Consider the following 25,206-nt stretch of genomic DNA (forward strand, 5'->3'; position numbering starts at 1 on the left):
CTCCAACACCACAGGTGAAAAGCATCAATTCTTCGGCACTCAGCTTTCTTCACAGTCCAACTCTCACATCCATACATGACCACTGGAAAAACCATAGCCTTGACTAGACAGACCTTTGTTGGCAAAGTAATGTCTCTGCTTTTGAATATGCTATCTAGGTTGGTCATAACTTTCCTTCCAAGGAGTAAGTGTCTTTTAAATGGCTGCAGTCACCATCTGCAGTGATTTTGGAGCCCCTCAAAATAAAGTCTGACACTGTTTCCACTGTTTCCCCATCTATTTCCTATGAAGTGGTAGGACCAGATGCCATGATCTTCGTTTTCTGAATGTTGAGCTTTAAGTCAACTTTTTCACTCTCCACTTTCACTTTCATCAAAGGCTCTTTAGTTCCTCTTCACTTTCTGCCATAAGGGTGGTGTCATCTGCATATCTGAGGTTATTGATATTTCTCCTGGCAGTCTTGATTCCAGCTTGTGCTTCTTCCAGCCCAGCATTTCTCATGATGTACTTTGCGTAGAAGTTAAATAAGCAGGGTAATAATATACAGCCTTGACATACTCCTTTTCCTATTTGGAACCAGTCTGTTGTTCCATGTCCAGTTCTAACTGTTGCTTCCTAACCTGCATACAGGTTTTTCAAGAGGCAGGTCAGGTGGTCTCCCATCTCTTTCAGAATTTTCCACAGTTTATTGTGATTCACACAGTCAAAGGCTTTGGCATAGTCAATAAAGCAGAAATAGATGTTTTTCTGGAACTCTCTTGCTTTTTCCATGATCCAGCAGATGTTGGCAATTTGATCTCTGGTTCCTCTGCCTTTTCTAATCTAAACATATAATTAATTAAAGATGAAAGTAAATAAACTAAGTGCTCCAAAATTTAAAAAGTTATAAGCTATTTACCACATTACACATCTAAATCATGAGAAAATAGAATTGTTGAAACTACAAGGGGGAAAAGATATTCCATCTTTTTAATTGGTAAATAGATATCTTGAATAAATACTGTTCAAAAGAAAAGTACATATGGCTCCATTATCAATCAAAATAGACTTTATTTTATAAAGGCTCCCTGGAGATTAATGTATCAGGCATATGTAATATAAAGGTGTATGGAGAATTTAAAGAACCCAGTCACAAGCTCTAGCTAATCAGCGTGTATAGAGCATTATACCTGAAACTGCAGAGTGTTTTTCAGTATTTGATGATACATTAGCTATGAAGTGAATATGACCAAAATACAGTTGAGAAATGGGTATTAAAAAATCCAAAAAGAAAACATTACCAATGAATATAACTGAAGATGATATTAATGTGTTTATAAATAATTTTACAGATCTCTAAGTTGGAGAAAAGACCCTGATGCTGGGAAGGATTGAGGGCAGGATGAGAAGGGGACGACAGAGGATGACATGGTTGGATAGTGTCACAGACTCAATGGACATGAGTTTGGGTGGACTCCAGGAGTTGGTGAAGGACAGGGAGGCTTGGAGTGCTGCAGTTCATGGGGTCGCAAAGAGTTGGACACGACTGAACAACTAAACCGAAGTTGAAGAAGGAAATGGCAACCCAGTCCAGTATTCTTGCCTGGAGAATCCCATGGACAGAGGAGCCTGGCAGGCTATCGTCCATGGGGTCGCAAAGAGTCAGACACAACTTAGCGACTAAACCACCACCACCAAGTGAAGAGCAAAAAAGGAAGTGGCAACAGATATAAACTTGTACCTCAGATTGCAATAGGCGATACAAATATAAAAATATGCTTAATATAATTAGTAATCAGAAATAGATCTATGGTAACCTAAATAATAAAAGCATTTGATTCCTGCAAAATTGGGAAATACAGCAGAGTCTGAAAGTAGCAGTTTTAGGTGGGACTTTGCGGCTGGCATAACAGGTATCCACTGTGGAGAGTCCAGTTTACTGCTTGGACTGTGGAGGATATCGGTCGCTACCTACTTAGTTAAAGATACTCTCACCAGTGACCCAGAAATTCCTCCTCTTTGCTCATGTGCACGTGCCCCTTACCTGTGAGCACCAGGAATAGCTGTGGCAGCATTGTTTGTGTTTTAGAAATATACTCACCAACAACACAAGTTCATTTGTGATATAATGAAATAATTGTGGCATATTCATACAAAAATTACTCAGCAGTGAAGACTGATGAACCTTAGAGATGTGTTGAACAATGAAAGCAAATCTCTAAAAGAAACATAAAGTGTGATTTCATTTATATAAGGTCACTATATGTAAAAATCAATATTGTTTAGGATTATCATTTCATGTGGTAAAATCATAGTGGAATAGATAGGATCTACAACAGATAGAAAGGTGACGGTGCTTTTATGTTTCTCTTATGATGGGTGGTGGGTAAGGAGTGTTGCATTTCATTCTTTTTATTCTTTTCTTTACATATACAAAACTAATTAGTATGTAGCATACTGATTTGTCTTAGACATACTGAATTATTAAGTGTGATGTTAGAGCATAGTAGTGGGCAGAGTAGTGACATCCAGACTTGAAAATTTGCCTCTGGAGTTTGGGTTTAAAATGACGGTAGGGAATGTTCATGAATTCTGGATCAGAAAACTAATTGAGAATCATAAAATCACATAGATATAACTAACTATACAGCTATAGTTATAGTTCTATATTACAGATTATATTATTATAAACTATAATATAGTGTATAATATAGATAAATATATAATTAACTGAAATAAGATGAGGAACTAGGAGACAGGGAGAGGAAAGGAAGATATAAAACAATCATTGTACAAGACAAGGCATTAGGGTGATTCCTAACCTGAATTCTAGTGGTTGCTATGGAGACACAAAGGAACAGGCAGTTGCTAGACCTATAGCAGAGAAATGGCACATTTTAGTATAAGGTTCTGCAATTAAAGGATTTTGAAAAGAAAATGTTTTATGTCATTATCAAAGCAGACCAAGTGAAAGCATGAACAATGTAAGAGTACCGGAATTGGCTAGTATTGTAATTAAGAGATGAGAGTTGAGTCTGAGCTATGTAGTGGATAATTGCGCCATTTTTTCTGCTGCTGTAGAAAAGAGGAAAGTAAATCAGGTTTCTCATGCATCATTTCCAGCTCCTCCTCAAATTACTTCATCATCTAACACCTTTCTGCAATTATTTGTATGTTGAATAGGACCATCAGCCCAATTCTTAGGAGTTTATAATTCAGAGACCATTTAAGGCTTCCTACAAGTTTTATCAATTGATTCTTCTCTTAAGGTGTAGAGAATTGATTCTTCATTTATATTACACTCTGTGATATGAGTTTTAAAGTTTGTAAAACTTTAAAGTTTTAACTCTCATTTCTTAAACTTTTCTTTAGAACAAACTTAAAGGCTAGATTGTAAGTTTAAACATAGGTACAGTAGCTGAAAATCTGGTCATTACCCCTTACAGACAGAAAAATTTATACACTGTGTTTAGTTATCTACTTTTAACAAAATTGCAGTTGACTTTGCTAGGAAAAGAAAGCATAAAAAAAAAGCAAACAACCAAATACAATGTACTCTTTTCAAATATGGAGAAAATCATTCAACTGAATGGATTTTCCAAGATATGGCATGGTAAGTTAGGCCGTGAATTATTCAACAGATCTTCATTAAACTCCCTTCATGTGTCAGACACTTTTCTAGTAATTTGAGATACAGCAGTGAACAAAGGAAAGACTGTAGCCAAGAAACCGAAATCCTGTGGGTGTGGTCAGTGAGTCTGGAGAGAAGGTACGCTATTTTGTTGCCTTCATTATGACAGATATCAGTGAAGTTAGAATGAAGCTGTGAATAATTCCGTTTTGGCTGTTCAGTTTTATTTATCCTTGAGGGCACAGATCAGCCTTCTCCACTTAACATTCTTAGTCTATCTTCAGTTCAGTTCAGTCGCTCAGCCCTGTCCAGCTCTTTGCGACCCCATGAATTGCAGCACGCCAGGCCTGCCTGTCCATCACCAACTCCTGGAGTTCACTCAAACTCATGTCCATCGAGTTGGTGATGCCATCCAGCCATCTCATCCTCTCTCATCCCCTTCTCCTCCTGCCCCCAATCCCTCCCAGTATCAGGGTCTTTTCCAGTGACTCAACTCTTTGCATGAGATGGCCAAAATATTGGAGTTTCGGCTTCAGCATCAGTCCTTTCAATGAATATTTAGGACAGATTTCCTTTAGGATGGACTGGTTGGATCTCCTTGCAGTCCAAGGGACTCTCAAGAGTCTTCTCCAACACCACAGTTCAAAAGCATCAATTCTTCAGTGCTCAGCTTTCTTCACAGTCCAAATCTCACATCCATACATGACCACTGGAAAAACCATAGCTTTGACTAGACGGGCCTTTGTTGGCAAAGTAATGTCTTTGCTTTTCAATATGCTATCTAGGTTGGTCATAACTTTAGCCTATACTAATTTTTCTTATAGATTCTGTGTATTATTTACACATCATAAATTTTACCAGCTTATGTACACAGTGGTTCCTTTTATCATAAAAATTTTCAGTTCAACTATCATTAGAAGCCAGTATTAGAGCGTTTCCCTCATCCCTGAAAGATTAGGTGCTCTCTGTCCCCGTGCCCAGGCCCACGTGGTCGCCAGTCTGATGCTTGCCTCTTGAAATGTTTTTTTCTGAATATTTCGTGTAAATGAAATCATACAATATGTGATCTTTTCCATCTAGCTTCTTTCCACTTAGCCTGATTTTGTGATTCATTCATGTTATAGGATAAATCAGTAGTTGGTTCATTTTTATTGCTGAATAATATTCATATAATAATGATACAGATATACCACATTTTGTTTGTCCATTCACCAGTTGATGTCCATTTGGATTGTTTCTAACTTTGACTATTATAAAAAGAAAAATTAGTAATAATCAGTAATGTTAGGAACATCCATGTGTAAATTCTGTGGAATTTTAAAAGCATTTTTTTGTTGTTTGGAAGAGACTTTGACTGTCAAATATATTGATCAGGATATTAAAGGTGAGAATGATATCATCCTGTCCTATTCTTTGTTCTCTGTATTGTCTTATAAATGCTGTGTGAATTCTTATTATCAGTGATTGATTTACTGGCTAAAGATTAAAAGAATGAATAAAGGTAAAAACGCAGTATGCATTACTCGTAAAGTAATGCAGGGAATAGCAGGTTTAGGGGTGAAATCATCTGTATATTGTTTCAATAGAAACTACCTAGAATTTCTAGTGTGCTGGGTTTCTACATTTGTATGAATTCCTCAGGTCAGTTTCCTTAAGGCATATCTTGGCTATTTACTGCTCTAATTTGGGAAGGGTAGAATAGCAAAAGTAGGGGTCCGGTGGTATATGCTAGTTTCTTCTACTAATATATGCAAACTAACCTTAGGAGCATCAATTTGTTCAGTAGAGAGTGCAACTTAGAGTTTTAAAGGTTTAATTAAGGCTGAGGATTTTGCTCTCATGCGTCCCAGTATGTGAATGACTAGAATGAAATGGACTGCATTGGTTGTCCTTCCTTAGTGTGAATTCATTACCAGTTCATAGACTGAAAGGCAGTGCTATTTCTCTGTACTTGTAAGTGGGTTAATAGGGTACTCTACAGGAAATGGGAATCAATTAAATCTCTTTGCAGACAGAAACTGGAGTTCAGGGTGATACAGCATGTGAGCTCAGTGGCTTGCATTCATGATAATGATGCCAGACTGTCAGCAATTTGCTGAGCACATTCAAGGGAAAAGGAAAGCACTCAAAAGCTCCCCAGGCCAGTCCTGTAAACAAAGTGAGAAGTCAAAATAGATAAAGCTCTTTGGCATAGGAAGGGGGACAGAATAATTCATTAAACAAACCATAGGTTCTTATAAGATACAGTCTTTCATCCCTCAGGCACCCTCCCTACTTTCTTTGATAACGTTAATTCCAAATAGTTGAATAAAATGTAGAAGTTGTTATGATATAGGCTACATGAAAGATCAGAAACAATAGCAAAGGAAAGCTCTTTGTCCCTTTGCCCATCTCTATACAATGTGACTGGGTTTACCATGTAAAGTGAAAATATTTGAACAAGAGCCAACATACTGAGTGATTTTTAAGTGCCTGACACTATGTTAATTGATTTATATGAAATAGTTTATTTAAACTTTGCCACAAATCAATGAATTAGGTGTCATGTCAAATTCCATTTTATGAATGAAGAAACTGAAACACATTAAGTAATAGGCTCAGGTCACATGGTAAGGGATGAAGCCAGGATTCAGCCCTAAGCAGCTGGCTGCAAAGCACATGTTTATAATCTGATGTTCCACAGTGTTGCCTATGCTTTGATCATTCTGTTAACACATCCTCTGGATGAGCTAAAAAGCATTATCCTTCTTTGTTGAAAATAACCTTGGCAATAGGTTTTCAGACTCAGAGAAAGAGAGAATATACGGAGAGTTGATTTTATTCTTTGGGTATCAGAGAAAGATACTCCGTAGGTAACAAAGATAATAACTTGGTAATGGTTAAGTCACCAGTACCTTTTCATTGACGTGGTTAGTCAGAATTACTTGTATTTCATTAAATTTCTCTGATGACATTTCATTACCAGTTCTTTACTGTTAAATTGGTTGCCATGTGGGACTGTGCAACATGTCCTTAAGACAAGCCTCTGAGGGAGGCTCTTGAGGAGCCCAGAGAGGTGAACTGAAAGGATTCTAAGATGCCAGAGAAAAGTAAAAAGGGGGCACAGAAAGTAAGGATAGTGGTCTGAAGCAAAAGAGCCAGTTAGTTTTAGTGTCCAGGCCAGAGCCGTTTATAGGCTAGTCTGTAGATAAAAAAATTGTTTTTCACAAGTCTGCTATATTTCAAGTACAAGATGTTATTTTTTTTTTAGTATATTAGTTGAAAGAGTTAAGATGATGGGTTTCAAAACTAATTGTCAGTACCGCAAGTATCGAGCCCCTAGAGAGTTTGTATTTGCAGGTTTGCTGTGTGTTGATAGCTTCAATAGGAAGACTAGCATGTAGCTAATTTGTCTCTCCAAAAGGCTTTTCATGCCAGGTGGGTTTTTAGGGAATTGGGCCCCTGGAGTTGTTCCTAGAAGTTTGTCTGCTACACTGAATAATGAATGTGGAAGCCTATTGAAAAGTAGTAAAGGGATGGATGCTATGCTTTGCTTGATTTTCTGATGAGGTAGACTGATAGGGACTAAATGTTTATGGCTTCATCTAGACTTGATATTATGGGATTTCCAAACATTCTTCAAATCCTACTTAGGTAGATGCTAATGTAGAAGTGGATGCTGATCCCTTTGCAAAGACACCATTCCATGGTCAAGTCTAGTCAGAATTAGTTCAGTTCAGTTCAGTTGCTCAGTCGTGTCCAACTCTTTGCAACCCCATGAACCGCAGCACGCCAGGCCTCTCTGTCCATCACCAAATCCCAGAGTCCACCCAAACCCATGTTCATAGTCACAAGTGATACACAATTAAGTGACTTTGGTGTTAATAGAGCACTCATTTGAAATGTGTTGGTGAGCTCCAGCAGTGTAGTTGTCTCACACAAAAGAAAAATGACTGTTTACGATTCATGTTTTTAAAGTATTGCATCTGTTCAAACTCAACAATGCTAATGTTTATCATCAGAGAAATACAATTAGCAAAATTCATTGGGAGTCATTTTTAAATAGAGTCATTTTTTAAAATGAATTGAGGTAGACGTCATGCTTGCAGTTGTTATAATAATTAAATTTCACATTTATCTGTAAATGTTATAATATTCAATTTTTTGCTTTGCATCAAATTTACTATATAGTTTGAAAGTCAAAGAGTAAGATCTAAAAAAAACATGACAAATTTTTATCCTTTACAGTGTTTACTCTTGGGCCTTAAATTATTAAATATATAAATATTCTTCCCAGTTTCCAGGTATTAATTTCATCTTTGGTTAAAGCTGTTCCAGATTTATGGTATGTGATAAAGGCTTTGGTAGACTTCTAAATCTTATTTTATCTTTTTTATTATGAATGCCTTGGAAGCCAGTTGAATAACATAGTTATACTTTTGTAATTAGAATTTTATAATCTAGATTTAATTAATACAAGGATGATAGTTCTTCACTGGTGATACTATCTGTTTGAATTATTAAATTTTTTCTAAAGAGGCAGCTCTCCAATTAGGGCTTTATACAACTTAATTAGCAACTTTACAATAGATACCACCCAGGGAACTGTGTATTCATACTTGGCACTGTAAAGTTTGCTAGTTGCAAAACAGGATTACATGCGTCTTTCATTTCCTAATCTGTTTCTCTTCGTCTTTTGCTTCTATTATCTGAGTATAAACAGATAAATAGATTCAATAACTACCAAACAACACTGCTAACTTCAATAACAATAAATACTGAGCTTTAGTTAGAGCGAGTTTTACTAAACAAGTGATTTGAATTTGAAGCTTAGGGTACATACTAGTTCTGTAAGTTACTGCACTTTACTTGCATAAAGTATATTTCTGCAAAATGACTTGTATAACATTTGCTGTAAAGCTAAGGCTTTACCAAATAGGTGGTATTGATAATTTATCAGCAAGGTACATGTAGGGGATATACTCAGATGTTTTTCTATCTTTTGTTGGAAGTTTCATTCTGCTGCTTTTGCTGCTGCTAAGTCGCTTCAGTTGTGTCCGACTCTGTGCGACCCCTTAGACGGCAGCCCACCAGGCTCCCCTGTCCTTGGGATTCTCCAGGCAAGAACACTGGAGTGGGTTGCCATTTCCTTCTCCAATGCATGAAAGTGAAAAGTGAAAGGGAAGTCACTCAGTCGTGTCCAGCTCACCAGGCTCCTCCATCCATGGGATTCTCCAGTTTCATTCTACCTAGAGGAAAAGCACGATTCCGAGATAGCTCAGTTCAGTCACTCAGTCATGTCCCACTCTTTGCAACACCATGGTCTGCAGCACGCCAGGCTTCCCTGTCCAACACCAACTCTGGGAGCTTGCTCAAACTCATGTCTATTGAGCCTTAGCTTTGACTGACAGCAAATGTTATACAAGTCATTTTGCAGAAAATATACTAAATTCATGTCCAAGATGGTTCCCGTCTCAAATTTTATTTCCAGACTTGCCAGGAGAAATCTTAGAATGAGTAGACCATGAGGGAATCCACTGTGGACTGTCACACACCAGCGCCTGTCTTTTGAACTGGCAAAGGCAGTGTAATAAAGACACTGCCTCCTGCGATGTTAAGCCGTGAAAGGTCCTTGAATTTAGACAAAAAGCAATTCACTGTAGCTGGTGCATCGATAAGAAATGTCAGCAAGTTCCCTCAATCACTGGGGCGTTAGAGTAGGAGGTGGGGGTGAGGAGCAAGGGAACGGCACAAAGCTTCTCAAGAGGAAAATTGACGGTAAATGAATATATTTTTAGACTCTCAGGAATAATAATAATCTTTTGTGAGCCATATTTTAAGAATGAAATATAGAGATGGAAAACTGCTAATAAATTCTATCAGGTCAGGAAGGCTATAAATACCTCATATAAGACTTTTCTCATTTATCAAACCCTAAGTAATTCTATAGCGCAGATGTACAAATAATGTTGAAGTGGAATATATTTTGAATATTCTTAAAACTATTTTATAAATAACTTCATAAAATATCAAACTTCGGTATTGTATTTCAAATTCTGCACTGTTGTGACTTACATTCTCAGTAATTGAATTGACCTTTTTTAGGACATTGATTCCAGCATGGGAAAGAAACAGTATTTTGAAATACTGCAAAGTCTCCTGTCCTACGTCCATTTCATTTCACTTAAAATTTTGTTTACTGGGAGTGATTCCAATGTGGATGGCTCTCTGCAACTTCTAGTGGTCATGTTTGGCTTTTCATTGTATTCATACCATTTTTTCCCCATGTGGGCTTTGAATTGTGTATTTTGTTTGATTATGATCTGAATGGAATATTTGCCAGTTACATTCAAGGGCTTCAGAATAAAGCAAAAGACAGAAAATAAGTATCTGCCTAAAAATAAAGCACAATGTTTGGAAAAAATGATACCAAATCTATGAAAACTTAAAACGAGCAACTCCTATGACTCAGAGCTTATACCTCTTCACTGAGAAATATGCACAAGCATATTGTTGCCTTATTGATGTCAAAGCAAAATTATTTGTTATCTATAGTTACAGAATGCAGAAATATTTTTAAAGTTGTATAACGATGCAGCACAGATTGTTAACAGTATTTTCCTCTGCAGGTCATAGACAAGAAGATTTAGGGTGTTGAATTTACTAAAAGTGTTCCAATTTCTACAAGAAGAATGCTTTAAGATAATACTTGTAACATTAAGCATTACTTGTAATATTAAAATTTTTAAACGGTGTCTTTAAATGATTTTTTATATCAGATGCTCCAAAATTTCCCAAAGAAAAAATCGACCCTCTTGAAGTGGAGGAAGGTGATCCAATTGTCCTTCCATGCAACCCTCCCAAAGGCCTGCCACCTTTACACATTTATTGGATGAATATTGGTAAGTAATGTTCTTTTCTATCAATAAGGGGACATTTTAATTTCACTCATTGTGTCAAATGACATACGGAAATGAAGGATACAAAATCAATATGAACTTATGATGTGAAATCAAGTATAGTTTAAAAACTATTTCCATCTATAGTCTGCTCTGAGTTCTGAATATACATGAAAGCACTAGAAAGCCACTGAATATGTCTTGATTTTGTCATATCTGGAAAGAGTAGAGTCTGTTAATACGATACAGTATGTCAAGTTGAGAATGGCTTGTATCTGTGTTGCTGGCTTTATATTTCTCTTTTAATATGTTGCACTTACTTAATACAGTGATGCATAAATTATTAGTAGTATTAGAAATTAGTATGAACTTCTGTGTTTAATTTTCCAAAAGCTATCATCAGCTCTTACACTGGAATTCTAGCTTCTTGTAAACCCTACTTCTGGCATGTGCCTTAGCAGGTCTATCTAAATCTTTTCTCATTGTGACCCATAGAGAAAAGTAATAATCGTACAGGATTTGGAAGAAAGCAAAAGAAGCTACTCTTGGTTGTAGCCAGAGTTCCAGATTGCATCCATCCTAGAACCTAACTAGGCTGCATCATGGCAGAGGGATTAATATCTCAAACACAATTTTGTGAAAATCTGTTTTTAACAAATATGATCCTAGTATAATAAAAGTAATAATTAGGCCATTATCTGTTTGGACTAGTTTTCAAATAAGTCAGTGCAGACCCATAGAACAGAAGTAGAATCCTAAATGGTCAGGAGAGGTCAAATGCCCAGACTAGTTGTCCATCAGTGTACTTCAGTTAATGGTGATAAGTGCTCTCTCAATGATTTTCTTGTTGTTTTTTTGTGTTTTACTTCTTACTCACTAATAACTTCTATAATAAGACCAGACTTGGGAGGAATAGGAAGAGCCTACATGAAAAATAATATGAAAGGAAGGATAATGAAAAAAAGGCGACAAGGCATAATAAAGGACAGTTGCCCCTTTTAATGAAAAGATATTTCTCTTCCAGAATTAGAACACATTGAGCAAGATGAGAGAGTATACATGAGCCAAAAGGGAGATCTGTACTTCGCAAATGTGGAGGAAAAGGACAGTCGGAACGATTACTGTTGCTTTGCTGCATTCCCGAGATTGAGGACTATTGTGCAGAAAATGCCTATGAAGCTAACAGTTAACAGTTGTAAGTTGAAATAATTTATTGTGCCAGCATGAATGTGGAAGACAAATGTGTCTGTAATTTTATTCTGGTTGAAGCCAGTTAAAGCTGGGTTGATATTTTCCAGCATTGTTTAGTTTAACTCTAGAGACTCCTTCCAGATGAAAGAGACATCTGCAGCTGCACATCAACAGTAGCTCTGTCTCCTGCAGCCAGAAAATCAAATCTCAATTCACAGGACAAGTGTATTTCACTTGATGACTAGAGAGTCGAGTCATTTTCCTTGTATGAAATACAGAACAAAATTCCAGGGTTTTCTCAGCAAGTCTCAGGCTTAGAATCTCTGTGATTTAGATAAACTGGCAAGGCTGAAAATGTAGGAGAAAAGAACAGAGTCAAAAATAACAAGAAGTAATATTATCATTTTTATCACATCAAACTTTTCTATATTTCCCCAATTGGCAAAGTTATTTGAATTGCTTCTCTTTTCCTACTTGATTCTGCAGATGGCATTCTGGGTTCTTAAATTTGAAAACTGTCATTATTAGTCAAAGAAATAACCAAGATTCAAAGGGCAGAGATAATTTCCAGAAATTCATTGACTGAATAACTGGCTCTGGTAGAGTCAAAAGTTGGCATGACCATTCCATTGTCTAACGTGGTTCATAATTTTTTCATAACTTGGTTCATCAATTTGTTGTGTGTTGATTCTCTGTGCCAGGGCTTCACTATAGCATCCTTCAGCAACCTCAGTTCTCTTTAATGGAGCTCTAATTTGTGTGCTTTCCACTCGGATTTCATCTATGGTAGCTCAAGATTAAGCTCTTTATAAATATTTTTTTAACTATGTTCCCAAAAGCACTGTTCTAGTGAAGTAAGCTTATACCTCATTTTGTAATTTTTGTAGGAGAAAACTATGGCTTTTCATTGTTTTGATGTCAGCATCTACCATTATGTTTGTGAGTTTTTTTCTTCCATTTTTTATTTCAGTAAAGCATGTTAATGACTCGAGTTCATCCACAGAAATTATTTCCAAGGGTAAGTTGATGACATGTAGAATGTTGACATTTATTTTCACCTGTGGTTGCTCATTGTCATCTCAGAATTTGAACTTTAATACCTTCTGAGTTTATTAATATACTGATACTCTTAGTAAGGAAAAGGTTAACATAGAGGGTTCTATTTTCTCCCATCCCCATTAAATGTATGTAAAAGGGGGTACTATTTACGAATGCAGAACTATATAAATACACCTATATACTTAATGATATAATTACCATAAGTAAATAAATATACATATATAACATTATGTTTTTCATGGAGTAATTATTATGGATCTCCAAAAATGCCTCTTATGGTTAATCAGCAGTTTGGCAGAGAGCTGTTACATAAAGAAAGGAAAAAGCAATGGTTGAGTGTAACAGAAGTAGAGAAAGCGTTGAGTGTAAGAAAGTCAAATGGTTCTTTTCCTTTCTAGACCTCTTGAAGTACTTACTATACAACTGTCCATTGTGATTCAGTGAGAAAGAATATAAGTTGCAGCATTTTCCAAGCTCACTTGTCTATGAAATGGTTTTTATTATTTAAAAAAAATTTTTTGCCCATAGAACATTTAACCAAATTATATAGTAAGTAGTTTTTCTACAGGGAAAAGAATCACTTGTCTGAATGCAACAAATATGTCTTTTATAACTGGCACCAGCAATGAACCCTCCATGATAACTTTGGTAATCTAATATACTGATAACGTCACCAGGGCTGGATGAGGGCTCTCCTTGCTGTACCCTCAGTTTGAAAATGGACTGATTAGGTGTATATAGGCAACATCGTTTCCTTTGAGGTCAATAACAGAAACATATATTGTATCTTTTCAGCACTCAATAAAATCATTACACATGGATGGGAGGGGAGTTTGGGGGAGAATGGATACATGTTTATGTATGGCTGAGTCCCTTTGCTGTCTATCTGAACCTACCGCAAAATTGTTAATAGGCTGTGCTCCAATATAAAAGTGTAAAAAAAAAATCACACCATATAATACATGTTCATATTTTTCAAAAAACAAACACTTGTAAGGAAGCTATGGCAAGGTACACACTGCTGTCAGTACCTTTCATTCCTCTACTCTGATAGCAGCCCTCACCTCTACACTACACATATCACATCAAATCACATTGACATTGGATGTGAAACATAATTTGTGTGAACACTTGGAATGGAAATCTGAATCTGCATTGAAAATGGAAGTTTCCCCATTTTCCATTGTATTTGAAAGGCTTCTTAGGAAAAAAGGGGCTTCTCCAGTGGCTCAGACAGTAAAGAATCTGCCTGCAATGCGGGAGACCTGGGTTCGATCCCTGGATTGGGAAGATCCCCTGGAGAAGGGAACAGCTACCCATGCCAGTATTCTGGCCTGGAGAATTCCATGGACTGTATAGTCCATGGGATTGCAAAGAGTCGGACAGGACTGAGTGACTTTCACTTTAGGAAAATAAGAAATGGAATATTTCCTCACCAGTTACTGAGATGGCTTGTAAATCTTTTTGTACAGCAGTGTTTGTCTTTGAGGATATAAGACTGAAAGTAGAGTCACCTCATTGATAAATTCATAGATGCCTGGTATGCACTACAGGCTTCTTGAATCAGAGTTTCCTGGGTGTAGGGACCAGGAAACTGTATTATAAGAGGAATCCTGTCAGATACTTAGGCACATTCAATTCAAGAAAAATACACAAGGCCATCAAACATGACCAAGTATGATTAAAATGTGGAATATAAAGCTATTGACTGTCAGTGAACTTAAGGCTTTCATCAAGAAACTAATTATCTTGAACACTGTTTGAACTTCTGAATTTGAAGATGTGGTTTGAATCGTAACCTTTATAAATCTTGATGCAGCACCTAGGTAATGTATCTGAAGGGCAACCCATGCTTCCTGCTAAGAGTGGAATCTATTTAAATAGGAATATATTAAAATGTGTGAAATATATGTGAAATAAATGTGTGAAAATAAATTAAAATCTGTGTGTAAATATACACACACACACACAGGTCCATATGGTTAAATATGTTTTAGCAAGGATTGAGTGCCAACGGAGTTTCTTAGTTTGAACAAAATCTGAGTCTTTTCTGTTCTGTTCTGTAGCAAATTCAATCAAGCAGAGAAAACCCCGACTATTGTTGCCTCCTCCTGAAAGTGGCAGTGAGTCTTTTGTCACCATCCTTAAAGGGGACACCCTGCTGCTCGAGTGTTTTGCTGAAGGCCTGTGAGTAACTTGACCCTGTTCGTGACTTTTTCCATTCTGTTCTGTAAAGAATAAGGTAGCAGTGAAGAGTGTGCATGCATGCATCTTTAAGAAATGATTTCTTTAGAAGAGGAAATCCTGTTACTACATTTCTGGGGAAAGTAATTTGCACTTCTCTCTGCAGATTTCAGGCTGTGACCGAGATTGATTTATAATTAGATAGCTCTGTCAGTTGGTGAAGGTGTGAATGGAGGCGGCAGTGACAGTGCCCTCCTTACCTCGGTCAACAGCGGGTGCATCCTTAGAGCACGAGGTTGTGAAGAGTCAGCCCTTCACTGTTGTGCCAGGTTTATGTCTTTCTGCTGTATTGTTTGTCCTGCTTCTGCTTGTTATGTTTCCCCAGGTTCTGTGGATCTCTTATTTTACCCACCTGTCCTTTGCACACAAACAGATCTAGATCATGCAATTTAAATTAAAGGTTTTTTTGTCTGCACTGGGTCTTTGTTGCTGTGCATAGGCTTTCTCTAGCTACCATGTGTGGGCAGTGGCTTCTCCTGCGGCAGAGCATGGGCTCCAGGCACACGGGGTTCAGTAGTGACACATGTGGGCCCAGCAGTTGTGGTTGCCGGGCTCTCGAGCACAGGCTCAATAGTTGTGACACATGAGTGTAATTGTCCTGTGACATTGTGAAATATTTCTGGACCAGGGATCAAACCCATGTCTCCTGCATTGGCAGGCAGGTTCTTAACCACTGGATCACCAGAGAAGTCCCAGATCATGCAATTTAAGAGAGTTTCACATCAGAACCAATGACCCAAACTTTTTTTCACACCTAAAGTACAGTTTTGCAAATCCTCCAAGAAAAGACGTCACTTGGTCACCTCTTGAAATTGTGATGCTTATTGAGTAGCTATCATAAGTCTGTGTAAACAAGGATCATCTTATTTAATACCTGATCATACAAGATTGTCTCTTTGCTATCATCACCTTGCTTTACCACCACATACCAATCCCTGCCATTGGGAATACTGTGGGAAAATACATCCCACCTTCCTAGCACCTGAGTTTATGTACTCAGTTTGTAAACTAAGGGCTTTTTATAGCTGGTCATCTGGTTCATGGACTAGAATTTGAAATTCATACTCATTCATTGTTCAGTGTATATTCTGAATGAGTGGTTTTAAATTGGACTGTGAACAAAAGAGCAGACTTTAATGGTTTTATAACCCCTAAGCTTTGTAAATTTCTCTTTCCATCCTGCAAAATATTCAGGTTGCTTATCTGTCTTAAACTGCCCAAGTATATTGCCATAGAGTAATTAGATGTGCAGTGACATGGCCTCTGTTCAGGACTTTTATCTCTATATTATGTGAGGAGATGAAAGCATCAGGTTCATTTGGATCATGTTGGTAACTGCCTGCATTTTTGCTCTTATTCATATGCGTTTATAGTGGTAGAAATTGCATTCTTCCAAGGTTCATCACTATTCTTGGTTGACTCTTTGGGCAGGGAGAACATGTCAGCAACTATTTTCTCCTGTTTCCCACAAATGCCGTAACTTATCTCTTGAGTGGGCTGCCAACTGCATGGATGGTCTTCAATAAAATAGACTCTGTGCATTCAGAAAATGCAGCGTCATGAACCAACAGAGAAAAAGTGAGCACTGGCAAGTGTTGTCTTTGGGACTTGAGGATTCCTAAGGCCTTGTCAGAGAAGCTCATCTGAAGGGTTTTCTTCATAGTCATCATGGATTTGGATTGAGAATCCTATCTGGTCTAGTTCTGTTCCAGGTGAATGTGATACATTGTAAAATTTTTTAGAGTACTTGAAAACAAAATGTATTCTAAGAAGTTTTATTTGAAAATTTATGTAATTATTTCCTTTTGACAGCACTGGGTCTTCATTGCTCCATGGACTTTTTCTCTAGTTGTGGCGAGTAAGGGCTGCTCTCTAGTTGCGGTGTGCAGGCTTCTCATTGCAGTGACTTCTCTTGCTGTGGATCTCAGGCTTCAGGAGTTGTACTTCCTGGGCTCTGGAACACCGGTTCAGTAGTTGTGGTGCTCGGGCTTAATTGCTCTTTGGCATGTGGGATCTTCCCAGACCAGGGAAGATGTCTTGAACCCATGTCTTCTGCGTTGGCAGGCAAATTCTTTACTGCTGAACTACCAGGGAGGCCCTTTAAGAAGTTTTAACCCACAAACCTTCTACTGTAATAGGCATAATGAAGATATCGTCCTCTTTATCATGTGTCAGGCACTGCGCCTTGCCCTTTACGTACATTAGCTCATTTTCTCCTCGCCACACACATCTCATGACTCATTCCTGTCGTCGGTTAGGCAAGTGCAGGCCAGAGAGTGGACTTCACCTCTCTACACTTAGTACGCAGTGGAGGCTGGGATTACATCCTGTCTGCCTCCAGAACCCTAAACCACCTCTAAATTTAACTTCTTCAGCATATTTCAACCGAATGAACTGTTCTGTTCAGTTAAAGGCAGGGTGGACAGAGGATGGCACTGTGCCTGAGTCTAAAGGAGTGGGATATAGTAGGTGTTTCAGAAAATGGCTAGTAATAATGAAAATGTGGATACTATTAAGTAAAACAGGAAAGCTTTCAGAGGGAAAGGTTGAGGGGTTCAGATTCTGCAAGGTGGAAACTAAGAACAGCTAAAAAACAACATTGTGAATTTCATTCAGAAAAGTGTTCACTCCCCAAAAGGAGTGCAGACGGTGAGTCCCTTGGTGGAAAGAGCACATTCATGGACCAGTTCACACTCACTCACATCCTGTGAAAGCTTCGTTAGACTTAAAGGCAAATTCCCTCTGCTGACTGCTGGGCTCTAATTTTCTGTCTTTTCTCTGTTTTGTGAATTCATGGGTTGAAGCTAGATACAATTCTCTTGCAAACAAAGGAAGTTTCAGAATTAAAGTTGGCTGGGCAAGGACCTAAAGAAAACATCGAGATGATGGTATGGTGTGGATTTATGTATAAAAATGGATTAAGCAGTACATTTTCCTTCGAAACTTTATTGTTCAAGTGCTGTTAGTTAATGTTTACTAAATTTTTGAAAAAGGAAAGAAAAACATTACCAAGACAATAGCTGGATGTTCTTGCAGTGGTACAGATGTGTTCCCAGATGAATTTGTCTCATAGTCATATGATACTTATTAGATAATCATTTTATCCTATTCTTTCAAAGAATAGGTATTAGAAGATTAGGCTGGTTTCCAAGGACTGGCAAAAAAAAAAGATTTTACAGCAGGTGAGATGCTTGTACCATTAAAGTATGAGCTTACAAAAATCCCCTGATTTGGAGGAACTAAGGTCCAGAGCAGCCTGCACTTTGGCAAATTGCCGTTTTGACAGATGGAGTGCAAAGCAAGCAGTTAGGAGGGATGGGTTAAGCATCCTGTTGGGTGGTGTGCTCAGGAAGCCAACAGCTAATACACTGTCATAGCCACCTATCTGAGCATCCTTACTGTTTCCTATAGGAGTCAGTACTGTGTCCTGTATTTTAAGCCTGGTGACATGAACGGTAGTGGTGGTTCCAAACAAGTACTTACGCAATGAGGGAAGAGAGTAGATGTGTGTAAAAATCATCATTTTTACCTCTTTTTTTTTGCATAATAACTGAATTATTTTAACCATTGCCTAACAATACAATTTAAGAAAATTGATGCAAACAGTATGAATTGTTCACATATTAACTAGAAACTAATTAATTTGCCTCTAAGCATATATTCTCAGAACTCATGGTTAGGAAGGGGAAAAAAAAGAATGGGGAAAGCACAAATAAAATAGAAGACACTGATCAAAAGAACAAGTTTAGTCAATCAATTTCAAGTTCTAACGTGTCATTTATTACCCCAGTGACTTTAAGCAAATTAACTTCTTGAACTTTAGAATCCTCACTGGTAAAATGATGATAATGATGCTCCCATTTAGAACATACTCAATAACTTTCAGGTATTAATGATAAAAAGAAATGTAGTGAGAAAAAACAAGTCATCAGTAAAAACAGCAAAAATACTTCTTCCACTCAGTCATACAGCTCAAGTGAAGAGGAAAAAAAAGAAAAAATCATCCATCAGTTAAAATCTGGCATCACTGTTCTTCATATCATTTTTAAATCACAAAAGTCATAGAGCGTCCCACTTCTCACTTGTCTGGTTTGCATTCAAAAATTTTCATTTCAAAAATCCCAACAGATGGGATTTTTCTGTTTTAAACCTAGCTGGCTTGATTCCTCATTCTTGTTTTCCACCCAGATAAGGTGGAAAATGTCATTGTGTTGGTGTATGACAAGTTATCAATTTGGGATTTGTTTTGTTCTTGCTTTTATCATTTGTTGTTTATATTGGGCGATCTAATTTTTCTAATCAAGAGAGATTTGGTTCATTCCTTCATTCCTGTATTCCTTACTAGGGTGACAGTCTGCTTGGGTGACCCAGTCTATGCCTCAGAGCCCACCTTGGCCCAAAATGAGCTATTGCCTGGTCCAGCCAGTACACTGGGCACGCACATTTGAGTCTTATTCTGCAATAGCAGCCTCATAAGGATTAAGAGGGGTGTCACGGCTACCCTCTGCTGAGTGCTGGGTCTTAGTTTATGGTGTTTTTCAAACTCGTGGGGAAGACGGCTGTTATTTCTGACCCCTTCAAAACCACCCACAGGGAGATAGCACACTTGAAAAAAAATCTTGTACATTTCTATGGGTCCAGTCATGCATCCTTCATCTAACCATCCGTATTCAGCACTTCCATGGAGCTAGCCCTCTGAGTAGAGGAAACAGAAGATTTCTGAAGAGGTAGCCTATTAAAGGAGCTTGCAGTGAGGGAGACATGATCCAGCCCTGGTCTTCACCACGGATGGTGGGTGGTGGTGTGCAGGTCTGTGCACTGGGAAGGCTGATGTTTCGGTGGAACCCTTGAGTGCAGACCTGAAAGTAGCACAGTGAGGGAGGTACCCTGTGCATTTCTTTATATTTTATTTTTCACTTAAAATGTTTACCATGTGTGTATTGTTTCACAGACCAACTCCACAAGTTGATTGGAACAAAATGGGAGGTGATTTACCAAAGGGAAGAGAAACAAAAGAAAATTATGGCAAAACTTTGAAGATAGAGAATGTCTCCTCTCAGGACAAAGGAACCTATCGCTGCACAGCCAGCAATGTCTTGGGATCAGCCACTCATGATTTTCAAGTTACAGTAGAAGGTACATTTCCCGTGTTGATTTATTTTTCTATTTAAAAAAAGGTGAATTCATATGTGTAGTCAACCTCAAATGCATATATATATAAATGAGTATGCTGTTTCAGCATTTAATTGTAGCGTGAGCAATGGAATACATTAGACTTCAATTAATCAGGTTTGTCATTTACCCCCTGAAACCACATAGAAGGGACAAATGACAAGAAAAGATCTCAGGTTAGGGGCTGAACACAGATGACTTTGACTATTTGAATGGTCACTAAACCTAATCTTTTATACCATATTATTATGAGAAAACACTTACTGTAATATGTGTATAACACTGCATAATATGAAACCTTAAAAGAAGAAAACATTACCATCATAGAAAGTATTACGATAGGCCTGAGATAAGCTTGGAGTTTCCCAGTCCTGGCATTAACTTCCTGGGTCCTTGCCCAATTTACTTCACCTTTCTGTATCTCTATTTCTTACCAGTGAAATGAGGGAGTCAGACAGATTACTATCTTAACTGTTTCCTACTTGGGGGAGATCTATCTCTTGGGTTCAGATGATATTTAGTATGTTACTGATGGGGAAAGAAAAATAGATAGTATGATGTAACCATTATTTCTCTACCAAAAGGTGCAAAAAACATGTTATATTCATGTCTTCTTTCTGTAAACTCAAGCTTTTTGATCAATAGAACCTGGTATATTGTTTGTTGTATTCACAGAAATAAGTAGGCAGTGATGTCACCATTGAAAAAGAAGGTGAGCCACAGTATTAGTTATCAGGGCTCTGGCTGCTGGGCACATGTAAAGGTTACCTAGTCATCCTGTGAATCTGATTGATGCAGACCTATTTCTGTGGTCCTGATAACACTGCAGTTTTTATATATGATTTGGTTGACTGTATTGATCAAATTAATGGGATGATTACTGCATTTGTGCTTTTTTAGTGCTGTGCAGGCTTTACTATTGAAAGAAATGATCTCTGTCAGGTTTCTATTTAGTGAACTGGTGCTCTAAGGCTTTCATTTATATTCCAATGAAGTTCCCCTCTTAAAGCTTCATTCTGCACAAGGAATACCTAAGTAAAGGCCCACTGTTTTAATTAATGGAAAAAAGAAAGGCTCAGATGCAAGTTATATTAACAAGTAACTCTTAATCATGTTGTTGTTTGGAATAGCGGCATATTTCCAAAACCCGTCTCTCAGGTGGGCTTCCCAAGTGGCACTAGTGATAAAGAATTCGCCTGCCAATGCAGGAGATGCAAGAGACTCCAGTTCAATGCCTGGGTTGGGAAGATCTCCTGGAGAAGGAAATGCAACCCACTCCAGTATTCCTGCCTGGAGAATCCCATGGACAGAGGAGCCTGGCAGGCTACAGTCCATGGGGTCACAAAGAGTTGGGCAGGACTGAAGCGACTTAGCGCATCTCACAATGTGTGATTAGTTAAGATAGGAAGAATGGAAATCCAAAAATGAGAGTATCATTTCCCTTAGTTCAACAAAAGCAAAACCTGTTATGAGGGAAAGCCTGTTGTTATGCATAAATATCAACAGTTGCCAATAGTGACATATTCCTCTGACATTATTCACCAAGGAATTCAGAGATGAAGAGTTTGAGAGATTTTTTCCATAATTTTAGTCAGTGTTTGATGCCTCTGCATAATACAGCTATACCACACAGCAGGGATGTTTTTCTGTAACCCTCTGCCCGCCTCCCCCATCCCAGCACCAACACATACCCACGAACCCGACAGGTCTAATTGTTAGCTGCTCTTACTCCAAGTTGCTGACTATTAGAAATCCTTCCAGATGGCTGGAACATCGCTACGGTAGCTGAATATTTTAACAATCTGGCCACGGGTTTCTTGACTGTGAGACTGAAGCTTTCAGAAGAACTGCAAAGGTTGCAAAAAGAAAAAAATAAATCAAGGATGTAAAATTAATTATGCAATTTAAAATGTTGACTATAGGGCTCCAAAGGAATATAGGTTTCCTGAACAAATTGTCTTTGCTATTCATAAAACAGCTATTAGCAGTATTGAGATGTAAATAATGTTTTTATGGGGGACATTTAATCCTTTATCCTTAATGAGAAACTACTAAACGTGCCCTCAGTTGTATGTTCTAGGAGTTTTTCTTCACACATGCAAGTGAAAAGCAAGCCCAGCTGAAGAAGTCTTTCTTTTTTTTAAAGTGTGAAGGCAGTGAATATATCCTTCATTAATCATATGGATGGATAAGTTCACTTTCACTCAATTTTATTCCGCCTTCCTGCACTTCCTTCTTTCCCTTACTTTGTCTTTTGCTTGGAAACTAATTAAATAATAGGATTAGTCATATGAGAACAGAGCAATGTTACTATAAACTTTGACAATGTAGCCCATTCTGAAAACATCCAGTGTGCTTAAACAAAAGCATGTATTTTACTGAATTCTCTATATCTGTGATATTTATTCTTTATTAATGTAATAAACACAACTAAAATCTGTCATCGCTAGTTGGGGAACTAAAATCTCACAAGCCCACCACACTGCTCTGTCCATGGAATTTTCCAGGCAAGAATACTGGAGTGGGTCCCAGTGGGTCACTGACCCAGGAGTCCAACTGGCATCTCTTTCCTCTCCTGCATTGGCAGGCAAATTCTTTACTGTGCCACCTAGGAAACCAAAATGGCCTCTAGAATTTTCTAAATACAAAAATCAAATTATGATCACAGATATGTTTCAACTGCATCCAACTAAGTGTTTGTGTTATAAACTTTTGCATCATATAGGGCTTTTGAAATTTAATAAGTGTAATAGGCAAGTATTTATACATAATTTTATAACCATAATTGTGGTGCATTTTAAAAAGATGTCATGAATTCAAACACAATTCAGTAATCGACCTATTTGAGAAAGTCTCATTTTCAAGTAACAAATCTACTTCTAAAAAGTTGTAGTGAAATCTAAATTTGCTGAACCTAATAATTTTTGATCTGTTAGAATATAGATACTTAATAGAAATCTGTTACTAAGAAAATAACCTCTGTGTTGTGTATTTCATAGGTACCAAGTTTTCTGTTTTGTTTTCCTTCTAGTGATAAACATCTCTAATTAGCTTGCTTATTACATTGTAAACATTCAGACATTTGCATCTCAGTTTTGATCATCGTGAGAGAAATTTATCATCTTATTTTTTTGTTTACAATTATGACTAAATGAGTAAAATTTCAACATAAGTCATTTTCATCAGTTACCAGAGATTTATGGATAATAGATGAAAGACTGGGATTCAGTGATGATGCTTTCTCTCAGAAATTTCCATTTTAATCATTCTTTCTTCTCTCTTAAGCCTTTTTCCCCCTATCCTTTCAAATAGGTCTTACTTGTCAGGAATACAGTTGCATGTTCCAACCTTTGAAAAAATCTGTTCTGGTGTTCTTGCATGCCCATAGCCTCATTGCAACCACCAGATATTTTCTGTCCCCTAGCCAATGTCCTCAGGCTCACTGTGGTACCTACTGAGTCATTTCAGTTCAACTTAAAATTACACTGCACACATCTGTTCTCCTTTGTGCCAGTGTCAGGGAGAAAGAAATTTTCCTTTTTCTCCTGGCTCATCTAAAAATTAAATTGGCATGAAACAGATGAACAGTAGAAAAACAAAATGCTAGTAACATGTATACATGGGAGCAAGCCAGGAGAACTGAGTAACTGACCAAAAGGGCCAGAGCTTAAACGCCATCTTCAGCTAAAGACTAAAGAGCATACTTGGGGCTTCAGAGGAGAGGACAGCATCTCCAAGAAAGACTGGAGATGGAAGAGCCAATGTTGGATTTGTCTGTGTTTGCATGGCCAGGCAGACAGGGGGACATAGAGTGGATTCTAATGTCTAGGCCCTGCAGTTTCCCCCACCAAACTCGAATTGTCCAGGCAAGAATACTGGAGACAGTTGCCATTCCCTTCGCCAGGGGATCTTCCTGACCCAGGGATCAAACCTGGGTCTCCTGCATTGCAGGCAGATTCTTTACCATCTGATCCACTATGCTAGCCGTTCTTGGTACTTATTTCTGCAATAGCTGTATTCCAGAAACAGGCCTTCTTACTAAACTATTTTATGCAGTTAGTGGCGAGATCAGAGTTTCTTCCTGAATCTTTTGGGCCTTGATTATTTTCAGCTCAAAATAATCTGCATGCCAAAGAGATGTTTTGGGGTGGCAAATTTTTTCTCCCCTATACTAAGCAGAGGACACATCAGAAAGAGAGCAATTCTGCCCTGGCTTTTCACAGATCCTTAACCTAAGTGATATAGTCTAGGTGCTCTCACTGCAGATGCCAGGTGTGAAAATCTCAGCCTGGGCAGGTATTGAGAGCAGTGTCACAACAGACCCAGGAAGAATGTTCTTCTAAGAAGAACAGTGGTCATGTATGGATGTGAGAGTTGGACTGTGAAGAAAGCTGAGCACCGAAGAATTGATGCTTTTGAACTGTGGTGTTGGAGAACACTCTTGAAAGTCCATTGGACAGCAAGGAGATCCAACCAGTCCATTCTGAAGGAGATCAGTGCTGGGTGTTCATGGGAAGGACTGATGCTAAAGCTGAAAATCCAATACTTTGGCCACCTCATGCGAAGAGTTGACTCATTGGAAAAGACTGTGATGCTGGGAGGGATTGGGGGCAGGAGGAGAAGGGGACGCCAGAGGATGAGATGGCTGGATGGCATCACCGACTCGATGGACATGAGTTTGAATGAACTCCGGGATTTGGTGATGGACAGGGAGGCCTGGCGTGTTGCAATTCATGGAGTCACAAAGAGTCGTACACGACTGAGCAACTGAACTGAAGAACAGGCCTAAAGTCCCTTTCAAATCGCATGACCAAACATACCTTTGCTCAGGACTAGCTTACTTCTCCAGGAGAAACAGGGATGAGAAGCATAAAAACAAATGTCTAAGCATTTATAAAGAAAGCTTATCAGAAAGAGTTCAGATGAAGTTTAGTTGGGGCTTCCCAAGTAGCTCAGCCATAAAGAATCTGCCTGCCTGTGCAGGAGATGTGTGTTCAATCCTTGAGTTGGGAAGATTCCTGGAGAAGGAAAGTGGCCACTGACTCCAGTATT

General features: G+C 38.1%; 1 protein-coding gene across 12 annotated transcripts in view; it reads left to right on the forward strand.

The window, feature by feature from the left end:
- Positions 1–25,206, forward strand: part of CHL1 (cell adhesion molecule L1-like) — a 356,522-nt gene that overhangs the window by 272,293 nt on the left and 59,023 nt on the right. For 11 of the 12 annotated variants that reach the window (XM_010862011.1, XM_010862008.1, XM_010862020.1 and 8 more), the window contains 5 exons: positions 10,369–10,491; positions 11,513–11,683; positions 12,650–12,697; positions 14,805–14,925; positions 19,934–20,118. In XM_010862011.1, coding sequence (XP_010860313.1) covers positions 10,369–10,491; positions 11,513–11,683; positions 12,650–12,697; positions 14,805–14,925; positions 19,934–20,118 — 648 coding nt within the window. The remainder of the gene's footprint in view (positions 1–10,368; positions 10,492–11,512; positions 11,684–12,649; positions 12,698–14,804; positions 14,926–19,933; positions 20,119–25,206) is intronic. The other variant, XM_010862019.1, reaches the window with a different exon arrangement.

Source organism: Bison bison, unplaced genomic scaffold, assembly GCF_000754665.1.
Source record: "Bison bison bison isolate TAMUID 2011002044 unplaced genomic scaffold, Bison_UMD1.0 scf7180017864474, whole genome shotgun sequence".
In the NCBI taxonomy this organism is placed as follows: domain Eukaryota; kingdom Metazoa; phylum Chordata; class Mammalia; order Artiodactyla; family Bovidae; genus Bison; species Bison bison.